General features: G+C 34.4%; 1 protein-coding gene across 1 annotated transcript; it reads right to left on the bottom strand.

The window, feature by feature from the left end:
- Positions 1-3,981: 3,981 nt before the first annotated feature.
- KLRF1 (killer cell lectin like receptor F1) lies at positions 3,982-14,222 on the bottom strand. Its single transcript, XM_040235132.1, has 6 exons — positions 14,063-14,222; positions 11,768-11,866; positions 10,317-10,472; positions 7,762-7,901; positions 6,860-6,972; positions 3,982-4,351 (listed from the first exon to the last, which is right to left on the bottom strand). Exons 1-6 carry the CDS (start codon positions 14,145-14,147, stop codon positions 4,243-4,245), a joined length of 702 nt encoding a protein of 233 aa, XP_040091066.1. The 5' UTR covers positions 14,148-14,222; the 3' UTR covers positions 3,982-4,242.
- Between the last annotated feature and the right edge of the window lie 481 nt (positions 14,223-14,703).

The following is a 14,703-nucleotide window of genomic DNA, read 5'->3' as shown; positions in this document are numbered from 1 at the left end:
TGAATTACCAGGATAGTCGTATCTGACACACATTTCCAGAGTTGTTTTACAGATGCTTAAACCTCTACCAAATGGAAGAAGTTAACTGCTTGATGCCCATAAACAGTGGCCCTCAGAGCTACTGGAGCCCAAGGAATGATAATGTTAACCCCTGTGATGCCACCCTGGTTCGTCACCATCAGACAATCAGAGAAATGAGAGGATCACCCACCCTCACTCCCCTCCCTCAGCATGCCTTTAAAATTGCTTTCTTGAAACCCATTGAGGAGTTAGAGTTTTTGAGCACTAGCTGTCCTGAACTCCTTGTCTGGTACCTGCAGAAAAACTTCTTTCCTCAGTGAAATTAAAACAACTATATACTTTCTCCCCTTACACTGCAGCTCCCCAGGAACCATGTAAAAAACATCACTGTATCTTATGTATGGTATCAGGAATAGGGTTTCATGGTGGTTTAGTCGCTATGTCGCGTCTGACTCTTAGGACCCCATGGACTGTAGCTGACGAGACTCCTCTGTCCATGGGATTCTCCAGGCAAGAATACTGGAGAGGGTTGCCATTTCCTTTTCCAGAGGATCTTCCCAGTTCAAGAATTGAACCCTGTCTCCTGCACTGCTGGCAGATTCTTTACTAACTGAGGCTTTCCTGGTGCTCAGATGGCATAGAATCCACCTGCAGCATGGGAGACCTGGGTTGGGAAGATACCCTGAAGAAGGGAATGGCTACCCACTCCAGTATTTTGGCCTGGAGAATTCCATGGACAGAGGAGTATGGCAGGCTACAGCCCATAGGGTTGCAAAGAGTCAGATATGACTGAGCGACTTTCACTTCACTTCACATAGGGTTTCATAAGAAAGTAAACAGGATGATAAAGTTTAGGAATTACAAAATTCATAGTTTAAAAAAGAGATTTTTGTGTTAAAGAGAGTTATTTTATCATACTTCCTCTTTCATTATTTGTGCTCAAAAGTGAAAGTGTTAGTCACTCAGTCATGTTCAGCTCTTTGAGACCTAATGGACTGCAGCCTGCCAGGCTCCTCTGTCCATGGAGTTCTCCAGGCAAAGTAAAATAAAGTTAAAAAAAAAAAAATAATAAGACTGAAGTGGGTAGCCATTCGCTTCTCCAGAGGATCTTCCCGACTCAGAGATTGAACCTGGGTCTCCTGCATTGCAGGTAGATTCTTTATCCTCTGAGCCACCAGGAAAGCAATTTTTGCTTGAGCCATCTTAAATTTCAAAGGATTATCCAACTGCTATACATGTTCTCTTCTCTTTTGCAGTTCCCTTCAACTGAAACATTTCTCCTTTCAAACTCAATGCCTTACTTTTTCGTTTAGCCAATGTATACTCAAGTCTTCAGTCTGCACATTTATGATATCACACTAAGTTCTCTCATAATAACTTACTCCACTGCCTTTTGTAATTTATATATAAAATTTGTGATTTTATATACCCAGTAAACGTTTCAGTTTTCTATTAAGTCGCTCAAATGAAGGAATCACATCTCTTCATTATTATACACTCAGAACACACCATGAAGCCCAGTAACACAAAGATATTAAACTTCAAAAACATGTTCTAATTGGCAAGTGAATAACCATATCAATGATATGGACTATTACTTTTTAATGACTTTCCTAAGAATCAGGAGTGGTTACAGCAATATGAAATTGAGGGACTTTATATTCATAGACTCTGTGACTAACCCAGCAATGCCATGAGTCAACACTAACATTTATTTGCTGCCTTAATTTCAAACTAACTTTCAAATGAGATCATTTAATCATGCATTCTGTCACCAATTTGAGAACAAATTTACTTGGTCTCTCAATCAAAAAGCTCATCTTAAAATAAAAGGAATAATAACAGCTTCATTATGTAGTTGGGCCAATTAACTGAGACACATTTAAATCTTTTATCAATGTTTCTGGATCATGGCAAGTGATAATAAACTGTAGCTTTTTGTTATTACACCATGATAATAATGATAATTATGAGCTCTGTCAACTGTTTGAGAATTCCAATAAAAGGAAATTTACTTTACTTTACTTTAAGGTTTACTTCCTTTTCTCTTTGACAACAAAATCTTGAAATGATGTAAAAAGGATAAACTTGAAAGTTCTTATGTACTTCTGTCTGTAATAATGCAAGTTGATAAAGACCAGCTGATGCTGAGAAAAATTAGAAGAGCAGGATCCAAACAAACAAAATTTTTTTAAAGCACTGGAAAGTTTTCAAGGTAAATGAAGAAACAGGAAAGATTCCAAGACGTAAAAAAAATAATTTGGGAGTTACTCTTCTCCTATCCATATCTTGGTGAAGAGTCATCTGCTCAAAATCTGGGCAGAAGGCCATGGCCAGCAGACACTGTCCTAGTTGAGGTAAAAATTGCTGTCAGTCCACTTAAAAAAATCCTGAAGACAAAAGAGGGCCAAAGATATTTAGCTTAATATTTTTCCTTCAAGCTACTTGCCAAATTACTAAACTTCACAGGGAAAGAGGCTAACAAGAAAAATGTGAAAAGCAGAGTAGCATTTTGAGAGTCATGTAGCACTGAGGAGAAAAAGTTCAATCTCCAACAAGGAAAAGAGCTTTAGTAATAATCCAGGCTCTCAGAATTTCTAGAGGTCTGGCCATGGGTGCTAGGATAAATAAGAAGTGGCGGGATGGTAGAACACAACAAAATATTAATTGATTACAAAGATAAAAGAGAAACTTTACATTGAAGTCTGATAAAATGAAAGTGAAAGTTGCTCAGCCATGTCTGAATTTGGTGATCTTATGGACGGTAGCCTGCCAGGCTCCTCTGTCCATGGAATTCTCCAGGCAAGAGTACCTGAATGGGTTGCCATTAATAGGCACCACATTAACCATGTGAACAAAGTAAGCATCATAACAATGGAACAGAAAACTGTATCCTCTGAATGAATGAACAAAACTTCACTACATTATTGCTCTGCTATTCCTGCCAAGGAGACATAACTTGAATATAACTATGAGAAATAATCAAACAAATTTAAATTGAAGAACATTTTACAGAATATCCAGCTTGTAATATTTAAAAGCATCAGCTTATGAATGTCAAAGGTTAAGGAAGTCTTCTAGATGTTAGGAGATTAGACAAAGTAACTAAATGCAGAAAGTATTTCTGATCTGGATATTTAACTCAAAAGAACATTATTTGACAATTGGAAAATGTTATAGAGACTTAGAGATGGTAGTACTGTGTCAGTATTAATTTGTTGATTGATAATTGTATTTTAATTAAGTAGGGGTTTTTTTTTGTAGGAAATACATATGAAAATATCCAATGATACTTGAAATTTTATAATGAAATTTATCAAATTGGCAACTAATTCTCAAAAGGTTTGGGGAAAAAGTAAGTTTTTTCCCCTGTACATATAATCTTTTTATAAGTTTCTGAAAGTTTCTAAATTTAGATTAAAATTGCATAAAGTCAGCAGCAAACCAAAAAAATTAACACTTTTTTTTACCTGGAATATCCAGTTTTAAAATCTCATAGAAATAAAAGTGCTACCATTTAAAAAGATATTCAGAATGCTGCAGCATAGTTTATAGAAGCAAAAGTCTGAAAAGAAAGTTAAAGTTAATGTTCATCAATAAAGGAGTGTAAAATATAAAGCCATATGCATGCATGCTAAGTTGCTTCAGTTGTATCTGACTCTGTGCGACCCTATGGACCACAGACTGCCAGGCTCCTCTGTCCGTGGAATTCTCCAGACAAGAACACTGAAGTGGGTTACCATGCCCTCCTCTAGGGGATCGTCCAGACCCAGAGACTGAACCTGTGTCTCTTACATCTTCTCTTACATTGGCACACACGTTCTTTACCACTAGTGCCACCTGGGAAGCCCCATAGGAAGTCACACTATGATGTGACTCAGAACCATATGAAATTTTCATAGGATATTGTTAACAATAAGAAAAAGCAAAATAACAGAAAAGCAGATATAATTTGTTCACATTTGTTGTAAAAGAAAAGGTGAATTACATCATGAATATAAATGTATAGGTTCACTTTAGATTATATTATCACACAAAGAATCAGAGGGTATATTTTAGACTGTTAACATGAGTTCCTCTGTGACTAGGACCCATGAACAAGACTGAGGGAAAATAGAGAAACCAGGTTGGTGTTTAATTGCAATTTTAAATTTTTATTCCTAAAGATTCATGTTAGATCAAAACTTTGATCCTTGATAACATACTGTCACTTTTAAAATTTTAATATTGGCAAATCCATTTGAAAACACTGTTGCAAGTTTCAGAGTAAATTCCGTTTTCCTTGATGGCAGCACAGCTATTTTCTTGAGCTGGTCCTTTTATGAAAAATCTGAAAAGGAAAAGATAAAAATATTATTCATCATCATTGCTGAAGACATCCATTCTGTTCTCAGTTAAAAACCTCCCTTAATTAAAAGATGATTCAAATATTTAAGGCATTTTCAAACACTTAGAGTCATGAAACATTTCAATACCTCAGTAATTTAGTATTACTGTCTGTGATAGAGAATTCCAAAGTCTGTTTGTAAATGACAGAGCTAAGACGAAATCTGTGCTCACATTTCTATCCTAGTATTCTTTCCATTGTTCCATGTCATCCATTTAGATTAAAAACTGGGAGTAAGTCACATGGGTAGCTCATTAAATCTTTCTTGGTTTTTCATATCCATTTGTACAACAGTGATATAAATATTTACCTCATTATGTTGTTACAGAGGTTAAATGACTAGATGTTTGTAAAGAACTTAGTACACAAGTTGACCTGCTTGCATTGGTGGTTCAATGGTAGAATTCTCACCTGCCACAAACTGATCTGATCCATGTAAACCCTAAGTAAATTATACACTTATTGTAATACTTATCCAGAAAGTGATGTGTTGAATACAATAATGAAGTTATATATAAAATATTGTACTGTTAGTGATTTATTCTGTTAAGAATTTATTTAAACCTAGAAAAAAGGTTTAAGAAGGGGTCACAAAAAAGATATGCATGATTTTCAAAGCTTCCAGAATAATAGGGAAAAGTAAGTGTTGGATTTTCATATTGGAAAATACACCTACATTTGGATTTATATATGTTTACGCTTGAATTTTGTATTGAATGTTTTTGAACAAAAATCCCTAGGCATAGTCCAGAGTTAAAACTCAATCCTAAAGGTAGTGTTTAGTAGATTTGGCATGAGGAAGAAACCTAAGTTAGCATCTTCATAACTAGCCAGTCAGGTCATGTCCAGTGATACAACTTAGATCTCACCCATAATTTTATTCTCCATTCCAAATAATGTCTTCAGTTGACTTCCTTAGATTTATTAATTTAGTGCAGTGAGATAGAAAATGTGTGTGTCGTTCAGTCGTGTTCAACTCTTTGCGACCACATGGACTGTAGCTCACAGGCTCCTCTGTCCATGGAATTCTCCAGGCAAGAATACTGGAGTAGGTTGCTATTCCCTTCTCCAGAGATAGAAAATAAGTAATATTTAATAATGAAACAGGAGTGAAGGGACAATAACACACTAGTATTCATTAACCAATAGTATTGGTTACCATAGTGAATGTTTCTTATCACTGCTGTAACAAATTGTCAAAAATTTGGTGGCTTAAAGCAGCACAAATTTTTTATCTTACAGTTCTAGATATCAGAAGCTCAAAGCTGGTCTTAAAGAACTAGAATCAAGTGTCTTTGGAGCTGTCTGCTGCAGGTGCTGGGGAAAAACTTGTTCATTGTCTTTTGCAGATACTAGAGGTTGCCTGCACTCCTTGGCTATCAGACAACTTGGACCTCTGCATTTATCTTCAAATATCCTCCAAGCCTGCCCCTACTTTCTCCCTCTCATAAGGACTTATGATTACACTGGGCCCACCTGAATAATCCGGCATAACACTTCTATTTCAAGATTATTAATTTAATCACACTCATGAGCTCCCTTTTAGACTTAAGGTAGCATTCACAGAATTTGGAGATTAGAACATTTAGGGGCACTATTACTTAGCCTACCAACATAGGGATAATATTTGAGTTTACTGATCCTACTATAGTATAATATAACTTTATAAATTAATACAAGTGCACAAAAGCATTCATAAAATTTTCAAAATCTCAATAATCTCCTGCAGCTGCTGAGAGCATTTAGGATTATTTTGTTCTGTCTTGTATTTCTTATTTGTTTTTTAGCATTGTGATGATCTTACAATTCAAAAAAACCATGTAGTGTTTTTTTTTTTTTAATTACTTAAAATAATGAAAAGAAGCATTGATACCAGGGAAGGAACCAAGGGGGAAAAGGGAGAGGATGATATTGGGAGATTGGGACTGACATACATATACTATTGATACCATGTATAAAATGTATAAAATAGGTAGCTAATGAGAACCTACTGTATAGCTCCAGGAACTCTACTCAGGGTTCTGAGGTGACTTAAATGGGAAGGAACTCCAAAAACAAGGATGTACAGCTGATTCACTTAGGTGTACAATAGGAACTAACACACTATTGTAAAGTAACTATAGCTCAATAAAATTAATTTTAAAAAGAAAAATTTAAAAAGTACTGAGAACTTTGAAAGCAGAAGACTACATTGTTCCAATGTACCTTTCCATTATAAAGTGTGAGTAGTTTTTAAAATCAGTAAGTGAACAATCATTATTGTTTTCAAGTGCTTTTGCTTTAATAACCAAGCCGAAATTTGTCATTACTCCAGCCAACATTCATTTTCATCCTTTCAAATTCTTTAGTACCAAGAACTATTTGAGTTCTGTTTGATTTGTTTATAGATGCTTTAAGGAGATAAATTCTCTGATAGACAATAGATCATATTGCCTTTTGGGAAAGACTCACATCTTTGAATCCAAAGGAGAATCATCCACCCAGGTCCATGTTCTTTTCAGGGAAGTAAAGTTAAGCCCAATCCACACATAGTTTGATTGTTTTAGAGTTTTCTGTATAAAAGCCTAAAAAGTGGGTGATGAGTAATTAAATGAACAGGATAGCTTAATGATTTAGACATACTAAGTAAGATTTTAGAATTCTACTGGACAACTCACACTCTACATGAAGACTCTTATCCTAGTCAATCATCTTATTTACACATACATTATATATCATATGGACTTCCCTGGTGGCTCAGCTGGTAAAGAATCCTCCTGCAATGTAGGAGACCTGGGTTCGATCCCTAGGTTGGGAAGATCCCCTGGAGAAGGGAATATGCTCCCCACTCCAGTATTTTGGCCTAGAAAATTTCATGGGCTGTATAGTCCATGGAGTTGCAAAAAGTCAGACACAACCGAGCAGCTTTCACTATATATCATTTACCAGGACATACACCGTGAAGTGAAAGTGAAAGTGGCTCAGTCCTGTTTGACTGTTTGACTCTTTGCCACCCCATGTAGCCCACCAGGCTCCTATGCCCATGGAATTTTCCAGGCAAAGATACTGGAGTGGGTACCTATCCCTTCTCCAGGGGATCTTCCCAACCCAGCAATTGAACCAAGGTCTCCTGCATTGCAGGCAGATTCTTTATCAGCTGAGCTGCCACTACTTGCAAATTTAACATCAATATTCAGACCATAATTACCCCAAGTCAAGGGAAGCACTGGATTCCAGCTCAGAATTTAAAAGAGCACCAAAAGTTCAGTAGCCAAGATAAAAGATAATTTAATGAAAAGGTGGGAAGAAATTTGAGATAAGCCATTTTAACTTCAAAACAGCAAGTATCATAAGCCTGATACTAAACCACTTACCAGTTCAAGTTGGTTCTGAATAATTAGTAGATGAGATTTTTCCCCCAAACAATATCTATAACTGTCACTCCAACTTTTCATCTCATTAGAGAACCAATAGCACTTTTCTTGATATTTCAGCCATTCTGATGAGCACATTCCTACAAATTGACAGTGAAAATACTTGCATATTGTATGAAAAAGAGTAGAGCTATGATAAAATCATAACAAACTGTTCAGACTCAGACAAGGTATCCAAAATACAAATGAGAGTCCATGAAAATTAAGAAAACTGATTTATTTTAAAATATGTCTTTTATATTTTTGTCTGTGTTAGCTCTTCATTGCAGCATGCAAGCTTCTCTCTAGTTGTAGCATGCAAGCTCAGTAGTTACAGCATGCTGGGCTAGTTGCCCTGGGGCATCTGGGATCCTAGTTCCTCGACCAAGGATCTAAACCAGGTCACCTGCATTGGAACTTAGATTCCTAACCACTGAACCATCAGGGGAAGTCCCAAGAAAATTAATTTCGTAAGATGAAGCAAAACCTGTGTGTGTGTGTGCTAAGTCACTTCAGTTGTGTCTGATTCTTTGCCACCATGGGATTCTTCAGGCAAGAACACTGGAGTGGGTGGTCATGCCCTCCTCCAGGAGATCTTCCACACCAAGGGATAGAACCTGCATCTCTTATGCCTCCTGCATTGTCGGTAGATTTTTACCACTATTGCCACGTGGGAAGTCTGAAGCAAAACCTAGACAGATATAAAGGGATTTTTTTTTTATGTCATAATCTAATATGATTACTACAATAATATGTACCAGTCAAGATATATATAGCATTAACGGAGAAGGCAATAACACCCCACTCCAGCACTCTTGCCTGGAAGGTCCCATGGACGGAGGAGCCTGGTAGGCTGCAGTCCATGGGGTCGCTAAGAGTCAGACACGACTGAGCGACTTCACTTTCACTTTTCACTTTCCTGCATTGGAGAAGGAAATGGCAACCCACTCCAGTGTTCTTGCCTGGAGAATCCCAGGGATGGGGGAGCCTGGTGTGCTGCCGTCTATGGGGTCGCACAGAGTCGGATACGACTGAAGCGACTTAGGAGCAGCAGCAACGCTATGAGAGATTAACTGTTATCTATACCATTTGCTTAGCATTTACCCACATAAAGTTTTAGAAATCTTTCTCATTGCTTTATGTGTGTAACTTGTTTTTAATATCTCCTTTTTGATATTAAGTAATATTGAGATGAATAACAATTTTTCATCCTCTTTATAATTGCAGGTCTTTTGATTTTCTTAAATTTAAGCTAAGGCATTCTCAAATCGAAACAGACTTTCAGAATAACAATGAAGAAAAATGCAGTAAAATATAAAAATATAAGCACGGATCAACATATCTATTCAAACTTCTGGCCTTTACAATCTCTTTATTTTCTGAGACAAAATTTATGTAACATAAAATTCACAATGCTAGCCATTTTAAAGTACAAAAGCCATGGGTTTTAGAACATCCAAAAAGTGTGCAAACATGATGCACACCTATCTAACTCCAAAATAATTTTCTCACCCCAAAATGAAAAGAGGAGTGTGGGATTTCTCTTTAGGGTGATGAAAATGTTTTGGAAGTAGATAGATATGATAGTTGCACATTTGAATGTCATAACACCATTGATGTTTAATTTTAAATAATTATATTTGTTAACCTTTCCTCAGTAAGAAAATTAACAGGAAATTAATTTCTTATAGTTAATTATGCAGTATTTAGACTGACTTTAATGAATGCTTAATGGCATCTATTTGATCCTATGTTTACCCATCAAAGCTTTCTTACTTCTGAAAAAGTTTTATTACATAATGAGAAATTAGATAGCCAGAGTATAAAAAAGTGGTAAAATCAAAATATTTCAATTGGATAAGGACTTGTACATGTAAACAGGCAGGTAGTCTGAAAGAAAAGAGTGTTAATAAGTAAATATAATACATATGACATTTTTACATGGGATAAGGAAACTGTAAACTAGTGGATTTCAGAAAAATTCTTTGACAAGTAATTATAAAATAAATCAACTGTACCTTTTTCATATATCAAACTATCAAATAAAAGTCAAAGATTCAAAGAATAAGTATTAAAAATTTAAACTAAAAGAAAAGTTGAAAGTAGGAAGAACAGTTTCCCAAAATTCTGGACGGTTGGAAGTTCTAACTTTAAAATCATAACAGATAGCCTGTTAGATACAATTATTTTTATCCATTTTGTATTTGAAAAAAAGGATAAATGAGGCAAAAAATTTATTTACATCATTCCTTACGATCAAAATTAATTTTCCATGTTTATATATCTCAATATGATTTTAAATTCCTAGAGGGAAGGGGCTTTTAATGTTGTTCTACAGCTCTCCTCCCACAACAACAAAAAATTAAAATTATGTGAGTCAAGTTTTGAGTAAAAAGTAGATTAATATCAAATCTTCATTAATTTTGTCTACTACATACCTGTTCAATGGGATATTTTTTCAAACTTAGAAAATCCAAATGATTAAAAGTGATAGAGGCCAAAGCCTTGAGAGATACCTTTATGACCTGTAGCTCTTGAAACACAGTGGCCTGCATCTTTCTTATGTATATTGCCTCTTGTGTCACTATTGACTTCCAAGTATCCAGTATCATCATGCTGGGTGATGTTTGAATCATATTCTTTTAGGCATTTTGGCAGCACTTCCTGAGAAACTTGAAAAGAGGATTGTTTTAAGGTTGGGAAAACATCTTCTCTAGGCAATGTCTCAGAGACAAATTCTTCACAACAATTCAGATGATTGGAACAAGAAATAAGGGATAATGATAAATTTTCTTCTAAAATATGTTTGTGTTTAATGAAAAATGAATTAAATTATTACACAATGAATTCAAGTATAGCACGTGTATTTGCTTAGGATCTATTCTGTGCCAGGCATTGTCCTAAGAACTTGTCATACAATAATAAATAAAGCAAAGTTCTAGTTCTAGGGGTTATGCATGCTCTTTCCATGCTTTCTTTTTTTTTTCCATGCATTTTTTTAAGTGCACCAACAGGTGCATTTTCATTCCTTTTTTATTTAATTATTGGAATATGGTTGCTTTACAAATGTTGTGTTAGCTTCTGTTGTACAGCATAGTGAATTAGCTATATATATACATGTATTCTCTCTCTCTTGAGCCTCTCCACAGCCATCTCACCCTTCTAGGTCATCACAGAGCACCGAGCTGAGCTCTCTGTGCTGTACAGCAGCTTCCCACTAGCTGTCTATTTCACACATGGTCATGTACATATGCCAATGCTACTCTCTCAATGCATCACACCCTCTCTTCCCTCTCTGTGTCCACAAGTCCATACATCTGCATCTCTATTCCTGCTTTGCAAATAGGTTCATCAGTAGCATTTTTCTAGATTTCATATATATATATGTTAATATACAAAATTTGTGTTTCTCTTTCTGACTTACTTCACTCTATATGTTGTATTTAGCCCAGTCTACCCTAATTTTTTTAATGTTTTCTCCACTAAAATATGAGATTTATCACCATGACTATTCCTTTTTTTTTCTTTTTTTTAAGGATTTGTAGCAATGTTTGGAGTCTAAAGATTGCTCAGCAAATATTTGGACAAAATCAAGAGTAAACTGAATTCAACTTTAAATAACAATATATAATTTTTTAAGAAAAATAATGTAATTCAATCTACTCACAGATATCTAAGAAATCCTGAAGTATGATTTCAAATACATTACATACACACACACTTACATACACTTTTCTCCTAGTAAACTGTATGCCACTTGAAGACAAGATACATACCTGATTCGAATACTTAATCAATATGTTACTGTTGGTATAATATATTGCTTTATACATAGTTAAATCATTAAATCTTTAAATTTAATCTCATTAAATCTTTGTTAGTGTAAAGAAGAGTGAATGAATATGAAAAGAGTAATAAGAAGCAAACATTTTTCATATTTTAATTTAATTAAGATCTTTTAACTTACCTAACAGACTCAGGGTGATCAAAGTCAAAACTAGAATACCATTTAGTCCTCCAGATATCCCCAATAAGATTTTATATCGGTGTGACATCACAGAACAGTCTAACAGATTAATCACATAAATTAGCTTGGAAAGTACATTCTTGTGAAGTGATGGCAATTGTAATAACAAGGTAGTACACAATATAGATTTTGAATATCATAGAATATTAGGGAATAGAAACATAAAACCTAAGGAAACAGAAAAATACATATTTATCTTATTTAGCAATGATTCTACTCTGGATGATCAGAATGGTGGGAAGAGAAAAGCTACCTTTGAAGTTGCCAATCCCAGTCAAGAACCAGTATAAACCAGTAATAAACCACAGAACAGTATCTCAGGGAACTAGTGCACACCTTTTCTTTTATAGTAATACTAACAAAAATAGTAAAATAAGTTTTATCAGAGTTCAATTAAGGAATATTTTACATTTCCCAGATTGCTTTTGGGTATTTTGATATAGTACTAATGATAGTCAATAAATTTCAATGTAATAAAATGCCATTATTTTAAAAATCAAACAAATGATTATCAGAAAATGTTATGATAAAGAGTGTGGAAGCTTATTCAAATTCAACTCAGACTTAATTATTTCTCATAAGTATCATGGGATAACTTTCAAAATATGAATTTGAGACATGTTAAATTCAGCATTATGAAGAAACTAACATTTTCATTACCTTGAGAAGTGGTATAATTTAACTTAGAAGCCTAGAACACAAGCACTTTACCATCAAAAATAAATGTATTTTAAACAAGCAAAAACCAATGACCTTTAAGAGTGTTCACACAAAAATCTTAAACATGTTAGTAGTAGTCAAAACATACCATGATCATGGTGAATTTATTCTAGGAATACAAGAGCTGTTCAATAGTAAGAAATCCATTCATCTCATATTCATAAAGCTTGGGGAAAATATGTCATCATCTTACAGAAAAAAAAAAAAACCAAATGATAATATCCATCACTTTATTCTAAAAATTAAAGCTGAAATCGATGGGCACTTTTTCAAGAGAACAGTTCTTTGCCTAAGGAAGCTAATATCATACTTAACAGAGACACATCACCAAAATAAAAAGCAAACAAACAAAAAATCAGTATATCATGAATACAGTCTTGAACAAGTGGAAATTCAGCCATGAGTGCTTTGAAGGCTAAATGTCAGAGATAAAAGTTCCTTAAGTTGATTGATAAATTAGGAAGCATTTAATATACCATAAAACTACATCTCTTTGTTTTTTATTTTGTTTTTTCTAATGAAAGTGTCTGCAAAGTGTATTATAAAATTATTCAGAAGAATAAACAAGCAAGAATACTTAGGTAAACACTGAAAAAGATGAAAATATAAAATTGTTGATTAGATTAAAATGTCATATGTCTAATTCCCAACTTTACAAAATGTTAGCAAAACTTACTAAATACCAGCAAAACATATTAGTAAATAATGATTATTAGCATGTGCCACTTAAAATAGTAGGAGTTGCAAGTTTATTATTTTACACTTTCCTGACCTCTTTTTCTGTGCTAAGACACATTTTGGTTTACAGATGCCATCTACAAACTGAATGTGAGAAAAGTTTTCACAGAAAAGCCCCTACATTTTGTGGTCTTTTATGTTAATATCTCTATTGTCAAAACAAGTTTTTTTATCTGATGAAAAACATATTTTAAAATTTTTGACATGCTGAATTGAAAGTTGATATTTTAAAATGTCATTATTTTATAAATGGTAAAAAGGTGAATGACCAGCACCAAAGATTCACTTTTTAATTATTAATTTTAACTAGATGTGTATATTTCCTAGGTATATCCTTAATAATATGAGGCAAAATATTACTTCAAAGCAAATAGCTGTTAGTCCCATAATAATAAAGAGAAAGAGAGAAAAGATAGACGCAGAGACAGAGAATGGGAAATATCGCAAAAATGAAACAGTCCAAGAACAGAAAAAAAAAAAAAAACAGAATAATGGAAACTTCTATCCACATTAATATTCATATGAATATTATTGTTCCATCTCCAAGGCACATCCAACTCATTGCAACCCCATGGAATGCACTGTCTCACACCATCTCCCAGAATTTGCTTAAGTTCATGTCTATGGCAGGGCTCATAGATTTACGAAGTTTCTCAAACCCCTTCACCATGACAAGGCAGTGATCCAAGAAGGGGCATATGAATATCAACTCATAATAAATCCTCACGCATATTAATCCACAACAATTAAAAAAAAAAAAACACTTGAATTCCATACCTTGACATTTAAATTGAAATGTTTGGATAGAACTCCTTTTCTTCGACTGTATATTCAAGGTCATGTATGTTTCTTCATCTTGCATCTTCAAATGTGGGTGAATGTGTATGTAAAGGTGTATGTTTTGTTTTTTAAATATGCAATAAGAGAAGAATAATAAACCCACTCCTAATCAGAGACTGTCCTCAAATGCTCCACTCAAGGAACATACAACAGGTTCACAGTTTCATCCACTGGTGAAAACCTCAAAGGAAATGCTATTTTTAATTTCTGAGCAAAGATAACACATAATTTCTCAACTGTCCACCACACATTGAACTTAATATAATGTTTATTTTTTCTTTTAAAACTTCCTCCTGATAAATTTATAAGGTCAGGGAAATGAAAATTGTACCCTTCTTAGAGCCGAGTTAATAATAGCTGGTTGGTTGCTTCCATGTCCTGGCTGTTATAAATAGTGCTGGATGCAGGATACAGGATGCTTGGGGCTGGTACACTGGGATGACCCAGAGGGATGGTATTGGGAAGGAGGTGGGAGGGGGCTTCAGGATTGGGAACACATGTACACCTGTGGCAGATTCATGCTGAGGTATGGTAAAACCAATACAATATTGTAAAGTAATAATAATAATAATTTAAAA

Source organism: Oryx dammah, unplaced genomic scaffold, assembly GCF_014754425.2.
Source record: "Oryx dammah isolate SB20612 unplaced genomic scaffold, SCBI_Odam_1.1 HiC_scaffold_29, whole genome shotgun sequence".
NCBI classification, from domain to species: domain Eukaryota; kingdom Metazoa; phylum Chordata; class Mammalia; order Artiodactyla; family Bovidae; genus Oryx; species Oryx dammah.
The sequence above is the reverse complement of the archived record's forward strand: the minus strand, read 5'-3'. Positions and strand labels throughout refer to the sequence as shown.